The 14,723-nt window shown below is 42.5% G+C and overlaps 1 protein-coding gene across 1 annotated transcript; it reads left to right on the forward strand.

Annotated features, from left to right (window-relative positions):
• Positions 1–5,926: 5,926 nt before the first annotated feature.
• Positions 5,927–14,497, forward strand: gucy2d (guanylate cyclase 2D, retinal; the record flags this gene model as incomplete). Its single annotated transcript, XM_079170962.1, has 18 exons — positions 5,927–6,776; positions 6,914–7,215; positions 7,363–7,735; positions 7,842–7,926; positions 8,011–8,119; positions 8,268–8,387; positions 8,478–8,558; positions 8,708–8,884; positions 8,975–9,131; positions 9,227–9,376; positions 9,758–9,906; positions 10,020–10,183; positions 11,525–11,717; positions 11,963–12,137; positions 12,679–12,777; positions 14,033–14,127; positions 14,220–14,302; positions 14,413–14,497. 18 exons carry the CDS (start codon positions 5,927–5,929, stop codon positions 14,495–14,497), a joined length of 3,447 nt encoding a protein of 1,148 aa, XP_079027088.1.
• Between the last annotated feature and the right edge of the window lie 226 nt (positions 14,498–14,723).

The following is a 14,723-nucleotide window of genomic DNA, read 5'->3' on the forward strand; positions in this document are numbered from 1 at the left end:
TGATGACCAATGAGATACCTGCTCAGTTAAGTTAATGTGCAAATGTCATTCTGCAAATTAGTGTTTGTTTGACTTTTTCTTTTATCCATATTTCAGTGTAAAAAAAAAAAATGACCTGGAACATACTAGTTCTACAGGTGAGCATACACTCAACAACATACAATATGAAGTGCAACTTAAGTTAAGTGAAGCAGTAAGTTGAGGAATCACAACATTAGGGGAACATGTGTGATTCTCCATAGGGATGTGAAGTCTGTTTCTGTTTATTAACTCATGACATTCTACTGTAGGATAGTATTGCTGTTATTTCTCTGCTTGTTAAGAAGATGTATCATACTGTTAATTATTTAATAAAAACAAACAAAACTGATTTATTGAAAACCTCAAAACTATTCAATTGTATACAGTAGATTTTCAATTAGTTGAGTAGTTGAATGTATAATCAATCTTTTAAAACTTTTGGAAACTGATACTTTTATTGAATTGTTTCTTAAAAGTGTTGGCTTATTCTTCAGGCTTTAATCTTTATTGATTTGTGCAGACATTGTGGAGGGAAAACATCCTGAATTTCCTGCACGCATGTGTACTGCAGTGAGCAGTCACAGATCTGCAGGGACCAACTCCAGTTATTCAATAATAATAATAATAATACCGATTTTTATAGCACATGTCAAAGTTCTCAAAGACTCTTAACATACTGTAGGATAAAATAAGGAAACCTGCAGTAAAATCTTTAATACAGATGGGAGGAAAAGGATGATAATATAACAGAATAGAATAAAGATGGACTAGGACTTAAAAACATGGTGGGTGGGTTTTGAATGATGGCAATGTGGGCGCATTTTTGATGTGGTTTGGTAATGAGTTCCACAGGGAGGGGGCGACGACTTAAAAAGCCCTGTCACCCGAGGTTTGGCACTTGGTCCCAGAAGACCTGCAGGAGGTTGGCATCAGCAGATCTGAGGCATTGGGAGGGGGCGTGCTGGTGGAGGAGGTCGGAGACGGAGGGGGAGCCCGGTTGTTGAGTGCCTTGTAGGTGGTGAGTAGAATATTGAAATTCGGAGGACATTGTCCAGGATCAGTGATGGCCTTCCTATTACCGAACACCCATTTTAAAGTTACTACAAGGATCTTTCATTTTGTGTTGATTTAGGTGGACAAAAGCCATCGTGTCTCCATGAGCGCCACAGCTCGGTGTCATAAAGATACAGCTGGTTCTCCCACGTCTCGCTCCCCTCCAGCAGAACCAGCAACACAGCCCGGGCCTCCAGCTCCGTGGTGTCGGTGTTGGCTCCTAAGAAGCGGGTGGCGAACATACATGCAGTAATTAGCTTTGTCTGATGTCACAGGGAATCTGACCTGATGACGAGCATGAAGGACATCCACCATCACATCACCATATAGAAATAGCTTCTCGCTGATGTTCTTGTTTGCTTATGTAGGTCATATAGTGGCATCAGTATTGCATTGATTTTTTTTTCATAACTAGTTCAAAGATTGTTGTAGTAATGTAAATTAACACTCTTTTCGGGGAAGGTTCCCTGCTTTCCTACAGCTCTGAGCAGATGATTGCTGGGAACACAGAGTGAAGTCGCTGTGGGAGGCGGCCTAATGAATTCACCCGATCTGTTACGCGGGTTCACGGAGGAGACAAACGTTTAAGCTTCTCTATCGCTCCTCCCACGGGATTTTTTTTTTTTCCAGTATTTGATTAATGAACTTCGACAAATAGCTTCTCCGTAGAAAGTAAAGAATTCCAAGAGAGATTTACTTAGAAATCGTCAAATCACATGACAGCTTTGAGAGCCATGTGACCAAGCACATGCCAGTATCAAGACAGGTATGTCATATTAGAATATAGATAGTGTATTTAGACAGGTTAATAGCATTTAGGGCTAAATGACAATGGTCAGAAGTGCTTGTATCCTCTTGTCAGTATTGTGCAGTGTTGCTACCTCTGCAGTTGCTGGTTCTTTGCTCAACTGGGCCGCCTGTGTGTCTGACCTTGCTTTGAAGTGATCTCTGTCAGTGCCGTTAGCCATGTCACTTTTAAGAGGCTTGCAGGCAGCAGATCAGTTTAGCACAGCCCCACCTGACTAATCTGATTACTACAGCAAGGCTGCCATCCATGTGCAAGGCAGGACCAAAAAACAAACGCATCGTCACACTTCCATATGTAGGGGACCGTCTTCAAAAAGCTCAGACACTGAGGCTATATGCTGGATGTGTTCACCGTGTCGTTCATGAGCATCTTTGTTTTTAAATGTTTATTAAAAATGTGGAGCCCCCCCCCCAAAGGCTTAAAATCCAGCTGTAGTGAACTGGACCTGCTGCGAGGTGAAAAGAGCAACAGCAGGCTTTTAGTAGCTTACCACAGGATATTTTCAGCCCTTGGCTCCAGCTCACATAGTCCTTGTGCCTTTATTAGCATTGCTCCCCATATGTGAGATGCCTTTGCTCTCTGACTCTTGTCTTGTCCAGAACTTGAAGCCCAATCTCGGAAAAGGAGGGAGGCTACGAAGTTGTCAGAAACATGTTCCTATAAGACATCTTAACATAATCGATCAATCTAAAATCTAAATGATGAGATAAAAGACCAATTTTACTGAAGTACGTGGAGAGTTTTAGCCATGCTAAATTTCAGTTAGCATCTTTGGCGATACTGTCGTAAGACTAGTGGAACGGCCAAGAGCATAAGCGAACGTCTCAGAGGGATTTATACCGCTGCAGCAGCAGGGTTATATAGGGCTACAGATACACCTTAATCCCTGCACCAGGTTCAAGCTGCAGGTGATTACATGCAATTCTACAATTTAAAGTAGCCATCTGGGATAAGCAATAAGCAATAATTAACATTGCAAAGGTTTTATTTGAGATTTATAAATGTTTTGCTTTGGGTACATTTAGTGCTGAGAGAATAGGGGGTTTCTCAAGGTGTGCATGATGATCAATGATGGAACGACACTTAGCTAAGGGTTGAAATTGAACCTATCTTTCTTTCAAAGGCAAAGTTCATGGGTTTTGATGAGTGGAGTGTTTCTGTTCTGGCACAAGAAGTTCCATAAACTCTCACACCAACTATGGTCCTGAGTTCTTCACAAGATCATGTACTTTTTATGGTCCTCCTAATAAATAAGGCCATTTCTTCCCAGTTCTGACTGTTGAAATAGCCGACCAATCTATCAATCGAGTCAGTCAATTATTTATATTTTTATTTCAAACGTTCTAATCTACATCAGCACCTATATGCTCCTGCGTAAATGGTCCAGAGTGAACATACCTTTACTTTCACCTTCTCTTTCCTCCCACCAGCCCTCCCCCACACACACACGCTTCCCACACTTGTGTGGATTAGAAGCTAAAGAGGGCGGAGAAGTCAGAGCTTGGCTTGCCAGTCCTTCCCACTCTTACCTTTCTTTTACCTGTTACCTCACCACAGCTTTCGGACAGCTTTTAACAATCCAGACGCTGGATCGGGGTTTCACCTCTTTCCATGCACTGTCCCTCTGTGGTTTGGGGTGGGTCCCAGTCCAAAACGGGGTCATCGAGAGCTAAAGCAACTACTGGAAATGTGGACATTTTTCATTTTCAGTATTGTCTTTAAGGAACTTGGATACAAGAGGAGATAATTCCTGTTTTTTATTTTTATTTTCCACTCTCTTTGGATTACCTATGATATTGTTTCCCAGTAAAAGGACAACGACCACTGTTCCTGCTGTATACTCCCGTATACTTAATCCACCTGGAGTTTGGATGGTGCTATTCAACCGCTCCAACATCGATATGGCTCCTACAGTATGTAGTGAAACTGCTCCAGGTCAGAGCTGTCTCTTATTAAATCTGTTTCATTGAATTTCATTGTCATTGATTTACCACTATCAAGTGTCATTGTAGCCTCGTTCGAATCTCTTTGCAGCAGAGCTACTCCAGCAAAGGGGAGACTGTTAGAACGCCAAGGCTTGTTCGATCCCTTCATGAAGACTAAAGAAAATACCACTATTCATGAAATGTAAAAAGCATTTTGATGTGTTAACATAATTTCACCTATTTCTTATTCTCAGCATCACTTTAGAACAATGCTAGCATATAGGTCAGTGCTACTCTGAACCTATTATGAACTGATAAGCCAATGACCGTATTAGTCACTTTAGAAGGCCTGTTGGTCGCCGCTTGCTTGAAGGTTACTCAAATCAGCCAGTATTCTTGGCTTTTAAAATGTCATTTTTGAACCACTGATGGCTACAGGTGGTTTATATGTAAGGTTTAACATAGATTTTGGCCTCATTTAAGATTCAAGCACATAAATACTAGAGCTTGAGAGATAAATCAGCCAGGCTGATAAATGGGCCGATTATAGGAGACATATCGATATAAAGAGATTGCAGGACAGAAATGTCGAACTAAGTTTGAGATCATTTAGAAGCGGGGGTAGTCTTTTATAGTTTGTCTATCAGAGAGAACTGACAAGTTCATCTTTTAGCTGTAAAATGTTCCACTTAGTGTATATTATTGTCACAATTCTTAATTAATTTTCTTTATTTCATCAAAGGAATCAATAACAAGATATTAGTTTATGACATATTTTATGTAAAAAAAAAACAAACACTCACCATTAGATTCTCAGATTTCGATGTTGGCCTGAAAATATCCAGTATCAGTCAGACTATAATATATACGCAACACAACAAGCACAAGAGTAGCACTTTTGTCATCCACTGTTGTTTCACTAAAGGGAAATTCTGTCAGTATTTTAAGCTGTGAACTTTAAGTTTTTTAAATTCTCTTTATGAACCAGCATTATCTTGGTGGAACTTTTTTATTTCTTTCAAGCTGAACGTCCTTAAACCTCAGAAGCAATGCTCTGAATTTTAGCACTAGCTGCCACTGAAGTTCCCCTCACCACTGGCAGGTTGGTCAGGCCTTTTGCTCAGCTGTCAATGTCCCTTCTTTTGGCATTAGCAGCCATTCTTAAGTGTTTCTGAACACAGAATGAAGTCAGCTATTTTAGTGTATTAGTTACAAACAGGATTTAAAAGTAGGTTTTCAAATTGCCAGGGTTACACTTGGTTATTAAAGCGCCCAATGCAGAAGATTATAGTCAGCATCAGTCTTTTATATTTTTAAAGTTAGTCCAGCACATAATAGAAACTATTTGCAACAACTTTATGTTCAGTTTGATTTTTTTGTGTCCTCGTTTTCAGAAATAAATTCAAACTCTCAATTCAGTTAATGTTTGAAGATTAATAGGGTTCGACTGTCTTTCTTAATTTAACCTGAACCCGCAGTGTAAATCTATCATTTCATCCTAGATATTTCAGCAGCTGGTGCAAATTTAGATGCTGGTTTTAGGAATCCGAGGATAGAATAATCCAGAAATCAATGAGAATGACTATTGAAGGGAGAAGAGATGCCAAGGCCAGATTTAGCTTGTTACCTGGCACTTGATTTTATAAACTCCATGGGCCCAGCAGAGCTTATCAGCTTGCCACACAAGCCATTAATTCTTCAAGGAATAGCACTGGCACTGTGGATACCATGGACTCAGTGAGACAGATGGATGCTGACACAATGCAACATCACATTCTGTGGCACAAACCGCTCCACAATTGCACAGTCAGGCCAGGGATCATGTCAGTACAAGACTGTTTAAGCCCTGAGGTATCCTTTTTTTGTGTCACAGAACCTAAGAAGCGAAAGCAGATCACACTAAATTGTTGAGCAACACATTTTCTAATTGCACCTTTTTTTTCTCCCTTATTCCCCGGAGGCAGTGATGACTTGGGGTTGTCTCGTCGCCTGTCCAGTTTTGGACTAGAGGCCTGCTGAGTGCCAAGGGAGGCAGTCCTATCCACAAAGACACATTCACTGTCACACCACAAACTCTCCGCTCCCCCTGCTGTGTCTAAAGCATAGCTGTGAGAGGAAAATGGCAAGTCACAGAGACCCTCGCTTTCTGCACAACCTGTCCTACCACCCACGATGGCGGCACGACTCAACAAAAGTGAAGAGAAAGGGACGCGTGCGGACAGTGGCTGCAAACAGTTGCAGTGGATATAGTGTATTCAAATCATTAGCAGCTTCACCATCAAAACCACAGTTGCCATCATTCTCCATGCAAGGTTCCAGGAGCTGGTGTGGGAACTGGCTCATTCTGCCGTTGCTCATACTCTCATTACTGCCCTGTCAGGCCTGGGCGACCACTTTCAAGGTGGTCCTGGTTGGACCCTGGACTTGTGACCTCTTATACTCCAAAGCACTTCCTGACTTGGCAGCCCGCCTTGCCACTGCTCGCATAAACAAGGACCCCTACCTCAACAAAGGCTACTGGTATGACTACACGCTGGTCAATGAGGACTGCAAGTCATCCCGTGCCCTGGCTCGCTTTGCTGAGCTGGAAGGTTATGGCGCTGCATTTCTGGGCCCTGCCAACCCAGGCTACTGCTCCTCCGCCGCTTTGTATGCAAAAGAGTGGGATGTTGGGATTCTTTCCTGGGGTTGCCTCAAACCCAACATGAATAAATTAGGGATGTATTCCAACTTCCTGCGGCCGCTGCCACTGTCCTCCCGTGTACTTTTCTCGGTTTTGCGATACTTTGGTTGGGCCCACGTTTCCATAATCTCAGAGGAGACAGATTTGTGGGAAGCCACGGGACAGGAGCTGGCCTCGTCACTGAGGGCCCTTGGCCTGCCTGTCAACCCTGTGGTGACCATGGAGTCCGACAAGGATGGGCCTCGGAGAGCGCTGAAAAAGGTGCGGGAAGCAGACCGGGTCAGAGGTGAGTTTTAGATGTGAAGATGACTGAAACAAGAACAAAAAAACCTGAATGTAACAACATTAAAATGTCCTTCACACTGTTTTATTCCACATGAATCATGCAAATGAATCCGTTTTTAATCCCTCTTCTCTTCACAGTGGTGATTATGTGCATGCCCTCTGTCCTGATTGGTGGCCAAGCCCAGTACGAGCTTCTGACAACAGCCCTGTTCATGCGTATGATCGACCGTGGCTACGTGTTTATCCCCTACGACGCCCTCCTCTACTCACTACCCTACAACGATGCACCCTACTATATGCTTGGCAATGACACCAAGCTGCGCAAAGCTTTTGACGGAGTCCTCACCATCACTATGGACTCTGGCGAACGCAATTTCCATGAGGCTTTCAAAGACGCTCAGGACAGCTATGAAATCCGCACCACCACCCCACCAGAACAGGTGAGATTTGTGTGACACCTTTGTGTATAGTAATGGTAAATGATAATAGAAAAAATATGACAAATCTGGAAGAAGAGGATACACAAAGGCACTTATGCAAACATTGTAATTGACTCAAAATCATCACATTACTGTCTCCTCTGCAAGGTTTCTCCATTCTTTGGCACCATCTACAACATGCTCTACTACACGGCTATGGCTGCTGAGCAGGCCCGCACCAATGGAGGCCGCTGGGTAACCGGTCCGATCCTGGGTGAGAGCAAGGGCGGCTTTGAATTTGACGGCTTTAATCAGCACTTGACGGCTGGCAAGGAAGGGGAAGGCATGCAAGCTCGCTATGTAGTGCTGGACTACAGCGGCATTGGCCACTATCTCTACTCCACCCATGTTCTGGATGCCGCTCATACATATGGAGGGGTCGGAAGCTTGAAATACCTCGGCCGTTCCGTCCATTTTGCGGGCAGCACGCCCTACACAGACTCCGGCTGCTGGTTTAGCCCATACTTTGCCTGTACTGGAGGTGAGGGCACTGGTTGTGTCATCGCAGGAAATAAATATAAGCCGGTGCACTGCTAAATAATACAGTGCATTCAAACTGTCTTTGTGTTTCTCTTCTCTTCCCAAAGGCCTGGACGCAGTCACTTTCTTCTTTCTTCTCCTTGTGTTCATTGCAGTCATTGGATGTGGAGCTAACTTCTTTATTAGTCTCAAGTATGTACAGCAGAGTATCAAAGAATCACATCTCACCCGGTCTTGTGTGATCTTTCAGAAACACAGATTTTTTCTTTTGTCCAGGAAAAGTGGCAGGATTGGGTTCAGCTTTGGAGGTAGTAACGGTGGATCAACAAAGGTAGTGCTGACACTGGACGACCTGGTCTTCATCAACACTCAACTCAGCAAACGGGTCAGTTCCTTGCTGAATCTCTGTCTATACTGTCTGTATTTTGCTTCGCTCTGCTTTGCAAGTATGTGTTGTGTGGCAGTTGTTTGCCTGTAAAATATGATGTACTCTGAGCTGCCCCGTCCTTTTTCAACTGTGTGTGTGTGAGCAGAGGATCAATGACGAAAGTATCCTGAAAAGCCAGCTTGATTTGAAGACACCTCATCACTCGGTGTCCGGTCGCAGCTACATGGCGTCCACACCGGACAGCTCCAATGTTGCTGTGTTTGAGGTGAGGCGACTGACACATTCAATAAACTCTGATTTATCCTTTTGGTTGGTTTTTGGTTTCACAAAGACTGTCGTTTTGTGTTTGTCCCAGGGTGACTGGGTTTGGTTGAAGAAATGCCCCGGTGGATCTGTATCAGGTGTCAACAGCAGCACTGAGTTTGTCTTTGTCAAGGTTCGTGAATGTGTATGTCATTATCCAAATGACTGACTTTCCATTGTTGCCAGGAAACCCCAAATACAGACTGGTCTGGTCCCTGGCCGCAATAAAACGCATCAAACTGAGTGACTTGTGTCTTGATGTTTCCATTGTCTTCCAATCAGCTCCGAGACATGAGGCACGAGAACCTCAATCTGTTCCTGGGACTGTTCTGCGACTCTGGGATCCTTGCAATTGTGACCGAACACTGCACCAGGGGCAGCTTGGAGAATCTGCTCAACAATGAGGAAGTGCGTCTTGACTGGATGTTCAAGTCTTCCCTGTTAATGGATCTGATTCGGGTGAGAGAGACGAAATGACCAACATGCCTTTCATTTCCCATCTTGTCATGTTGCCTCATCGCTCAGACGTTTATCTCAAACTGTCTTCAGGCAATGAAGTACCTGCACAATCGTGACATCATCCACGGACGGCTCAAATCCCGTAACTGTGTGGTAGACGGCCGCTTTGTATTGAAGGTGACAGACTATGGGTTCAATGAAATTTTGATTGCCCAAGGCATTGACACTGATGATCAAAAGCCAGAAAGTGAGTTCATGTGCATTCGCTGATTAATTTAGTGACCAAGCTCGTGCCTATCAATACTTTGTGTTTATTTATTACTTTGTGCAATCTTTGTAAAGATCTGCTTTGGACGGCTCCTGAGCTGCTGAGAAACGCCAGTCTAAGGAGGAAGGGCACTTACGCTGGGGATGTCTACAGCTTCTCCATCATCGGGCAGGAGATCATCACCCGCTCTACACCTTACTGCATGCTGGACATGCCGCCCAAGGGTGAGTGATATGGCATTAGCAACCCCAAAGGGTGGATACGCGAAAAGAAACGGTGACGTAGTACAAGGCCATGTACAAAAGATCTACGAAGATTTTAAATAGTTTTGTACAGGTTCTATTTGAAATCCTGTCTTTTATGTTAATGACATGCTGTTTTTGTATTTCTCTCCGCTCACCTTATGCACAAAACAGTTCCCACTGAGCTGAAAAGAACATTACAAATATTAGGATTGTTGCTGAAAATGCGGCCCGGTGTAATCACCAATGACGTTCTTGTTTATTTGACAAAATTGGGTGCAGAAAATCACATTAGAGACAATGATTTTTCCTTCCGAAGTGTTTTGTCTGTTTTTGATGCATAACATCTGTATGTGTTGACAGAGATTATCAGCAAGCTCAAAGAGCCTCCTCCGTTGTGTCGGCCTGTCCTGTCTACTGACGAGTCCCCAGTGGATGTGATACAGGTTATAAAACAGTCCTGGAATGAAGAGCCAGCGAAGAGGCCGACCTTTGAGGAGATCTTCAAACTGGTAAAAACACTGAAAACGCGTGTCGATCCACGTCTGCTCCTCCTTATTTGTTATTCTGTGTGAAAGTAGCAAGCTGGAGATGAACATCCTGTTCCCTCCTTTTCACATGACAGTTCAAGAACATCACCAAAGGAAAGAAGACCAACATCATCGACTCCATGCTGCGCATGTTGGAGCAGTACTCCTCCAACTTGGAGGACCTGATCAGAGAGAGGACAGAGGAGCTGGAGGTGGAGAGGCAGAAGACTGACAAACTGGTGGCTCAGATGTTGCCCAAGTGAGTGTCCAGCAACTTTACCTGACACACGACAGACGTCGTCGTGTGTCACTAAAGACCATGGCCTCTTGAGGCCTGTAGAGCATCAGCACAATTACAACAGATTATGCTTACTTTTGTATCTTCAGGGAGGTCAAAGGTCAGAGAGGGCCTCGCTGAAGCTATTAGGGACTCAGTTCAGCAGGGTGGCTGCTCCCTGACATACTGTATTAGTATCAGGTCTCCTGCAGAGGTTTAACGTAATAACTCTCAGGAGCTGTGGGGACCAAAATGCGGGTGAATCAACACCAAAGTAAAAAACATGATGTGAGATTCTTCTTGAATGGGGCTGTCATTAAGCAGGATAACACAAACAGTCAAAACCTATTTTTCTATCTTTCTCTTACATTTTTCTACCAAACACATAGCTCTAGTTATGGGGCAATTTTCGAATGTGGGAATATTAAGTGCAACAACCAATGATGTGGATGTGCCTCAGTATGTGCAACTGATCAGCACCTCAGTTGTGTTTCCTGTATGATTTGTAATCTGTTTTAGGGCTTCACATTAGAATTGTCCCTAAATAACATCACAATGACAATCAATCGGTAACATCACGTCATTTGTTAAATAGAGTCCAGCTGTGTGCACTTTAAGTGTCACATGATATAATGGAGCACCATTAAATCCATTATTAGAAAATGGAAATAATTTGGCATCCGCCAAAACTCAGGGACCAGTCAAGGAGGGCATTAATCAGAGATGCAACAAAACAAAATAAGAAAACACATTTGGAGTGTCCCACATACTTTTGGCAAACTCCAAATGTCTTATTTTTACTTGTCTTTATAATGTCTGTTTTCTGGCCACTCTTCCATAAAGCCCGGCTCTGTGTAGTGTACGGCTTAAAGTGATCCTACATGGACAGATACTCCAATCTCCTCTTCAGGGTTGTCTTTGGTCTCTTTGTTGCTTCTCTGATGCCTTTCTTGTCCGGTCCGTGGGTATTGTTGCAGGTTTGTTGTAGTTCATTCCATTTCCTATTCATGGATTTAATGCTGCTCCGTTAGATCATGTGACACATTATGTGACACATAAAAATCAGTTTTAATTCCAAGTTGTTATGCAACAAAAGGAAAGATTGCAAGGGGGTGAATACTCAACTGTGTTCTTCATTGCATTGGATTAGTTTAATCATTTCTTATTGAATCTTTATCATATTTTATCATATTTGTGTTTGAAATCATCACTGATCTGCCAAATAAATGTAAGATTACTTAGAGCAGTCTCAAGCTCAGTCTCGAGACTGTTTCTGCTTCAGCACCTCAGCAGTGCCGCCCGCTCATCATCTTCCTCCTCCAGGTCTGTGGCCCAGGCGCTGAAGACAGGCAAGCCAGTCAAACCCGAGCATTTCAGCGAGGTCACGCTGTACTTCAGTGACATCGTGGGCTTCACCACCATCTCAGCTCTCAGCGATCCCATCGAGGTGGTCGACCTGCTCAACGACCTCTACACACTCTTTGACGCCATCATTGGACTGCATGATGTCTACAAGGTGAGTGTATAGTAACGAAGAACGACTCTGTTTTTGACCTATTTTACTCTGCTTATGGTCTTTTTTGTATCTCCCATCAAAATCTCTAAAATAATTGCTTGATGTTGTTAAATATTTCTTCTGTTGCTCCTGAATCTGATCTGATCCAGGAAATCATGTGCCACCTCAATTTATGTCCACTGTTTATCAAAAGAATTCTATGCAGTTGTGTGTTTGCTGAACTGTTATTTTTTTTTTGCATTAAGGTGGAAACTATCGGAGACGCCTACATGGTAGCCTCAGGAGTCCCCACTAGGAACGGCAACCGTCATGCAGCCGAGATGGCCAACATGTCTCTTGACATCCTCCACTGCATCGGGACCTTCAAGATGAGGCACATGCCTGAACTGAGGGTCAGAATTCGTATCGGCCTGCACTCTGGTGAGCAATATGTCCGTCCTTTCTGTGCTGTAATGCTCTCTCTATATACGGTGGTAATGTTGCATATTTGCCATGAGTGATTACTGTAAGAGCCACATGCACGTTTAATGAGTAATATGGCATGAAATAAATCAAAACCTCCTTCCAGAGTGAGTAAAGGTGTATATGTTAGAGAGGAATAAGAGTGCAGGAGCCCAAGCTGCTAAGGCAAGGGGGTATTTTTACCTCCTTTATCCTCGTCTGGAACTTATTCCTGGAACAGTGAAACGCTATCCACTTAGAGCGCTGTCATCCAATTAACACACTGCATACTTGAGATTTCTAACTCTAATCTAGGAATTTCTTTATGCACACAGAAGTGGCAGTTCATAGCTTTAACGTCTTGTTTTGTGAAAATAATTAGCGTGCTTTTATTGAAATGAAAATTGATTCGGAGTCTAAAAAGAAAACAAAATGGGTTACGATGTACTGCTTGTCTAGGAGAAGCGTCATAGTCATGTGTGTGTGTGTGTGTGTGTGTGTTTGCTTGCTATGTTTGCAGGCCCAGTGGTAGCAGGAGTAGTGGGTCTTACGATGCCTCGGTACTGCCTGTTTGGAGACACTGTCAACACGGCATCTCGAATGGAGTCCACAGGGTTGCGTGAGTGTCTCATACATCAATATATAGACCAGACGGAGCTCCTCTTCTTTTTTCTTTTTTTTTCAAAGTGATATCGTGGTTGAGAGTACATACAGTATGTAGTCTGTGTGCATGCTGCCTGAGCCTAAACAGGGCTTTGAGTTAGCAGTCCTTGCTAATCCTTTAAGACTATCAGCAGAATTAGAGGCCAATTTGACGTTTCGGTGTAAACGTCAACATCAGTGACCAATTCTGACTCCGCTACACTCTGCATGCTGAATAACTATGAACTTACGTATTAGCTGCTAAGTACACTTAACTTATGTTTAGGAATAAAACTCTTCCATTTGATGGAGCTCCCAGAAGATCTGTAATACATGAAACTATTCACCTTTTGAACTGATCAGTAGAAGTCTAATTTACTATATATGAAACTCAGTACTCAAGTACTGTACTTAGGTACAAATCTGAGTATTTCCATTTCATGCAGATTTATAGTTCTACTCCACTTTATCTCTAAAGCAAGTGTTTGTACTTTTTTTTTCTCCACCACATTTGTCAAAAAGCTTTAGTTACTAGTTTGTACTAGTGGTTACTGATGATTTTGAAAAATGAATTTATTTATCTTATTGCTTTATGTGTTGAGAAATTTCTTCTACATCTTCAGCTAAATAAACTATATAAATAGCCTCTTGGGTCAGCTGGAAAATGCATCGTCACAAAGCTGAACGCAGGGCTCTATTTCTGAGCTCATTAAGAGTTTACTTTATAGAGGAGCATGTTTCTTACACATCTACGACAGTCACTAATGCAACATACACATTAAGGCAGCAGTCATATTAATCCAATAAACATCATATATAATCGTAAAATACTGACAAGTAACATTTTACTACACAATAAGTACTTTTACTTTTGATAATTTAAGTAAATCTTGCTGATGATTGTTTAATACTTTTACTTAAGTACAGATTTGAACGCAGAGCTATAATCTGTAGTGGATTATTTTCACAGTGTGGATTTTTACTGAAGTAAACGATCCACTGTGAAAATAACAATTAGGAATTTACGCCATTAGCAGCAAGGTATTAATGTGTAGTCTACTGCCACCAGGTGGATTAATACCAAAACGACAGCCTGACTCTATACATTTCTCAGATATTATCATTTTAAACCTTAAAGTTCCAAAGACAGTAGAGATTTTACATGTTCAGCTGATATTAAAGCCCGTTCAGTGTGGAAATGTTGCCGTGTGCTTCTGTCATTTCCATCATAGCTTACAGAATCCATGTCAACCGAAGAACGGTCGATGTTCTGAACGAATTGAAGCTGGGATACAAAATTGAACACAGAGGCATGACAGAGTTAAAGGTAAAATGACTAGACACGCTTTCATAATGTACCCACAGTAACACTGGCATCGTAATAATAGCTAATGAATTCTAATGATTGTTTATTTTTAGGGAAAAGGGGTTGAGAACACATATTGGTTGGTAGGAAGAGAGGATTTCACCAAGCCTCTGCCTATTCCTCCAGACCTTACAGGGTAAGAGAATGTTTTCATTGCTCCTCCACATTATGCATTAATGTGATTTGCCTGATTTCATCTTTACACTGCATTACTCTGTGCATAAGAAGCTGTATTTCCTATTACAGGGGAGCCAATCATGGTATCGGTTTAGATGAGATACCTCCGGACAGACGACAAAAATTCCTGGATCGACAGAAGAAGATGGGCTAGGCTGACCAAATTGCATTGGTTTAGAGGACAGCAAGAAGTGCTTGTGATGGATGAGTCGTTTACAGTATCATGTGTAACACTGGTGTACTTCAAGTACTGGATGTATTTGTACTTGTACGGTTTTTTTCCGTATTTGTACTTATCTTTGTGCTTTGTAGAGATATTGGAGATATTTTATCATGAACATCCCGGGGGTGGAAGCTATTACTGTCTGACTATTCATCTC

The sequence above is a fragment of the Pholis gunnellus genome (genome assembly GCF_910591455.1).
Source record: "Pholis gunnellus genome assembly, chromosome: 13".
Classification (NCBI taxonomy): Eukaryota; Metazoa; Chordata; class Actinopteri; order Perciformes; family Pholidae; genus Pholis; species Pholis gunnellus.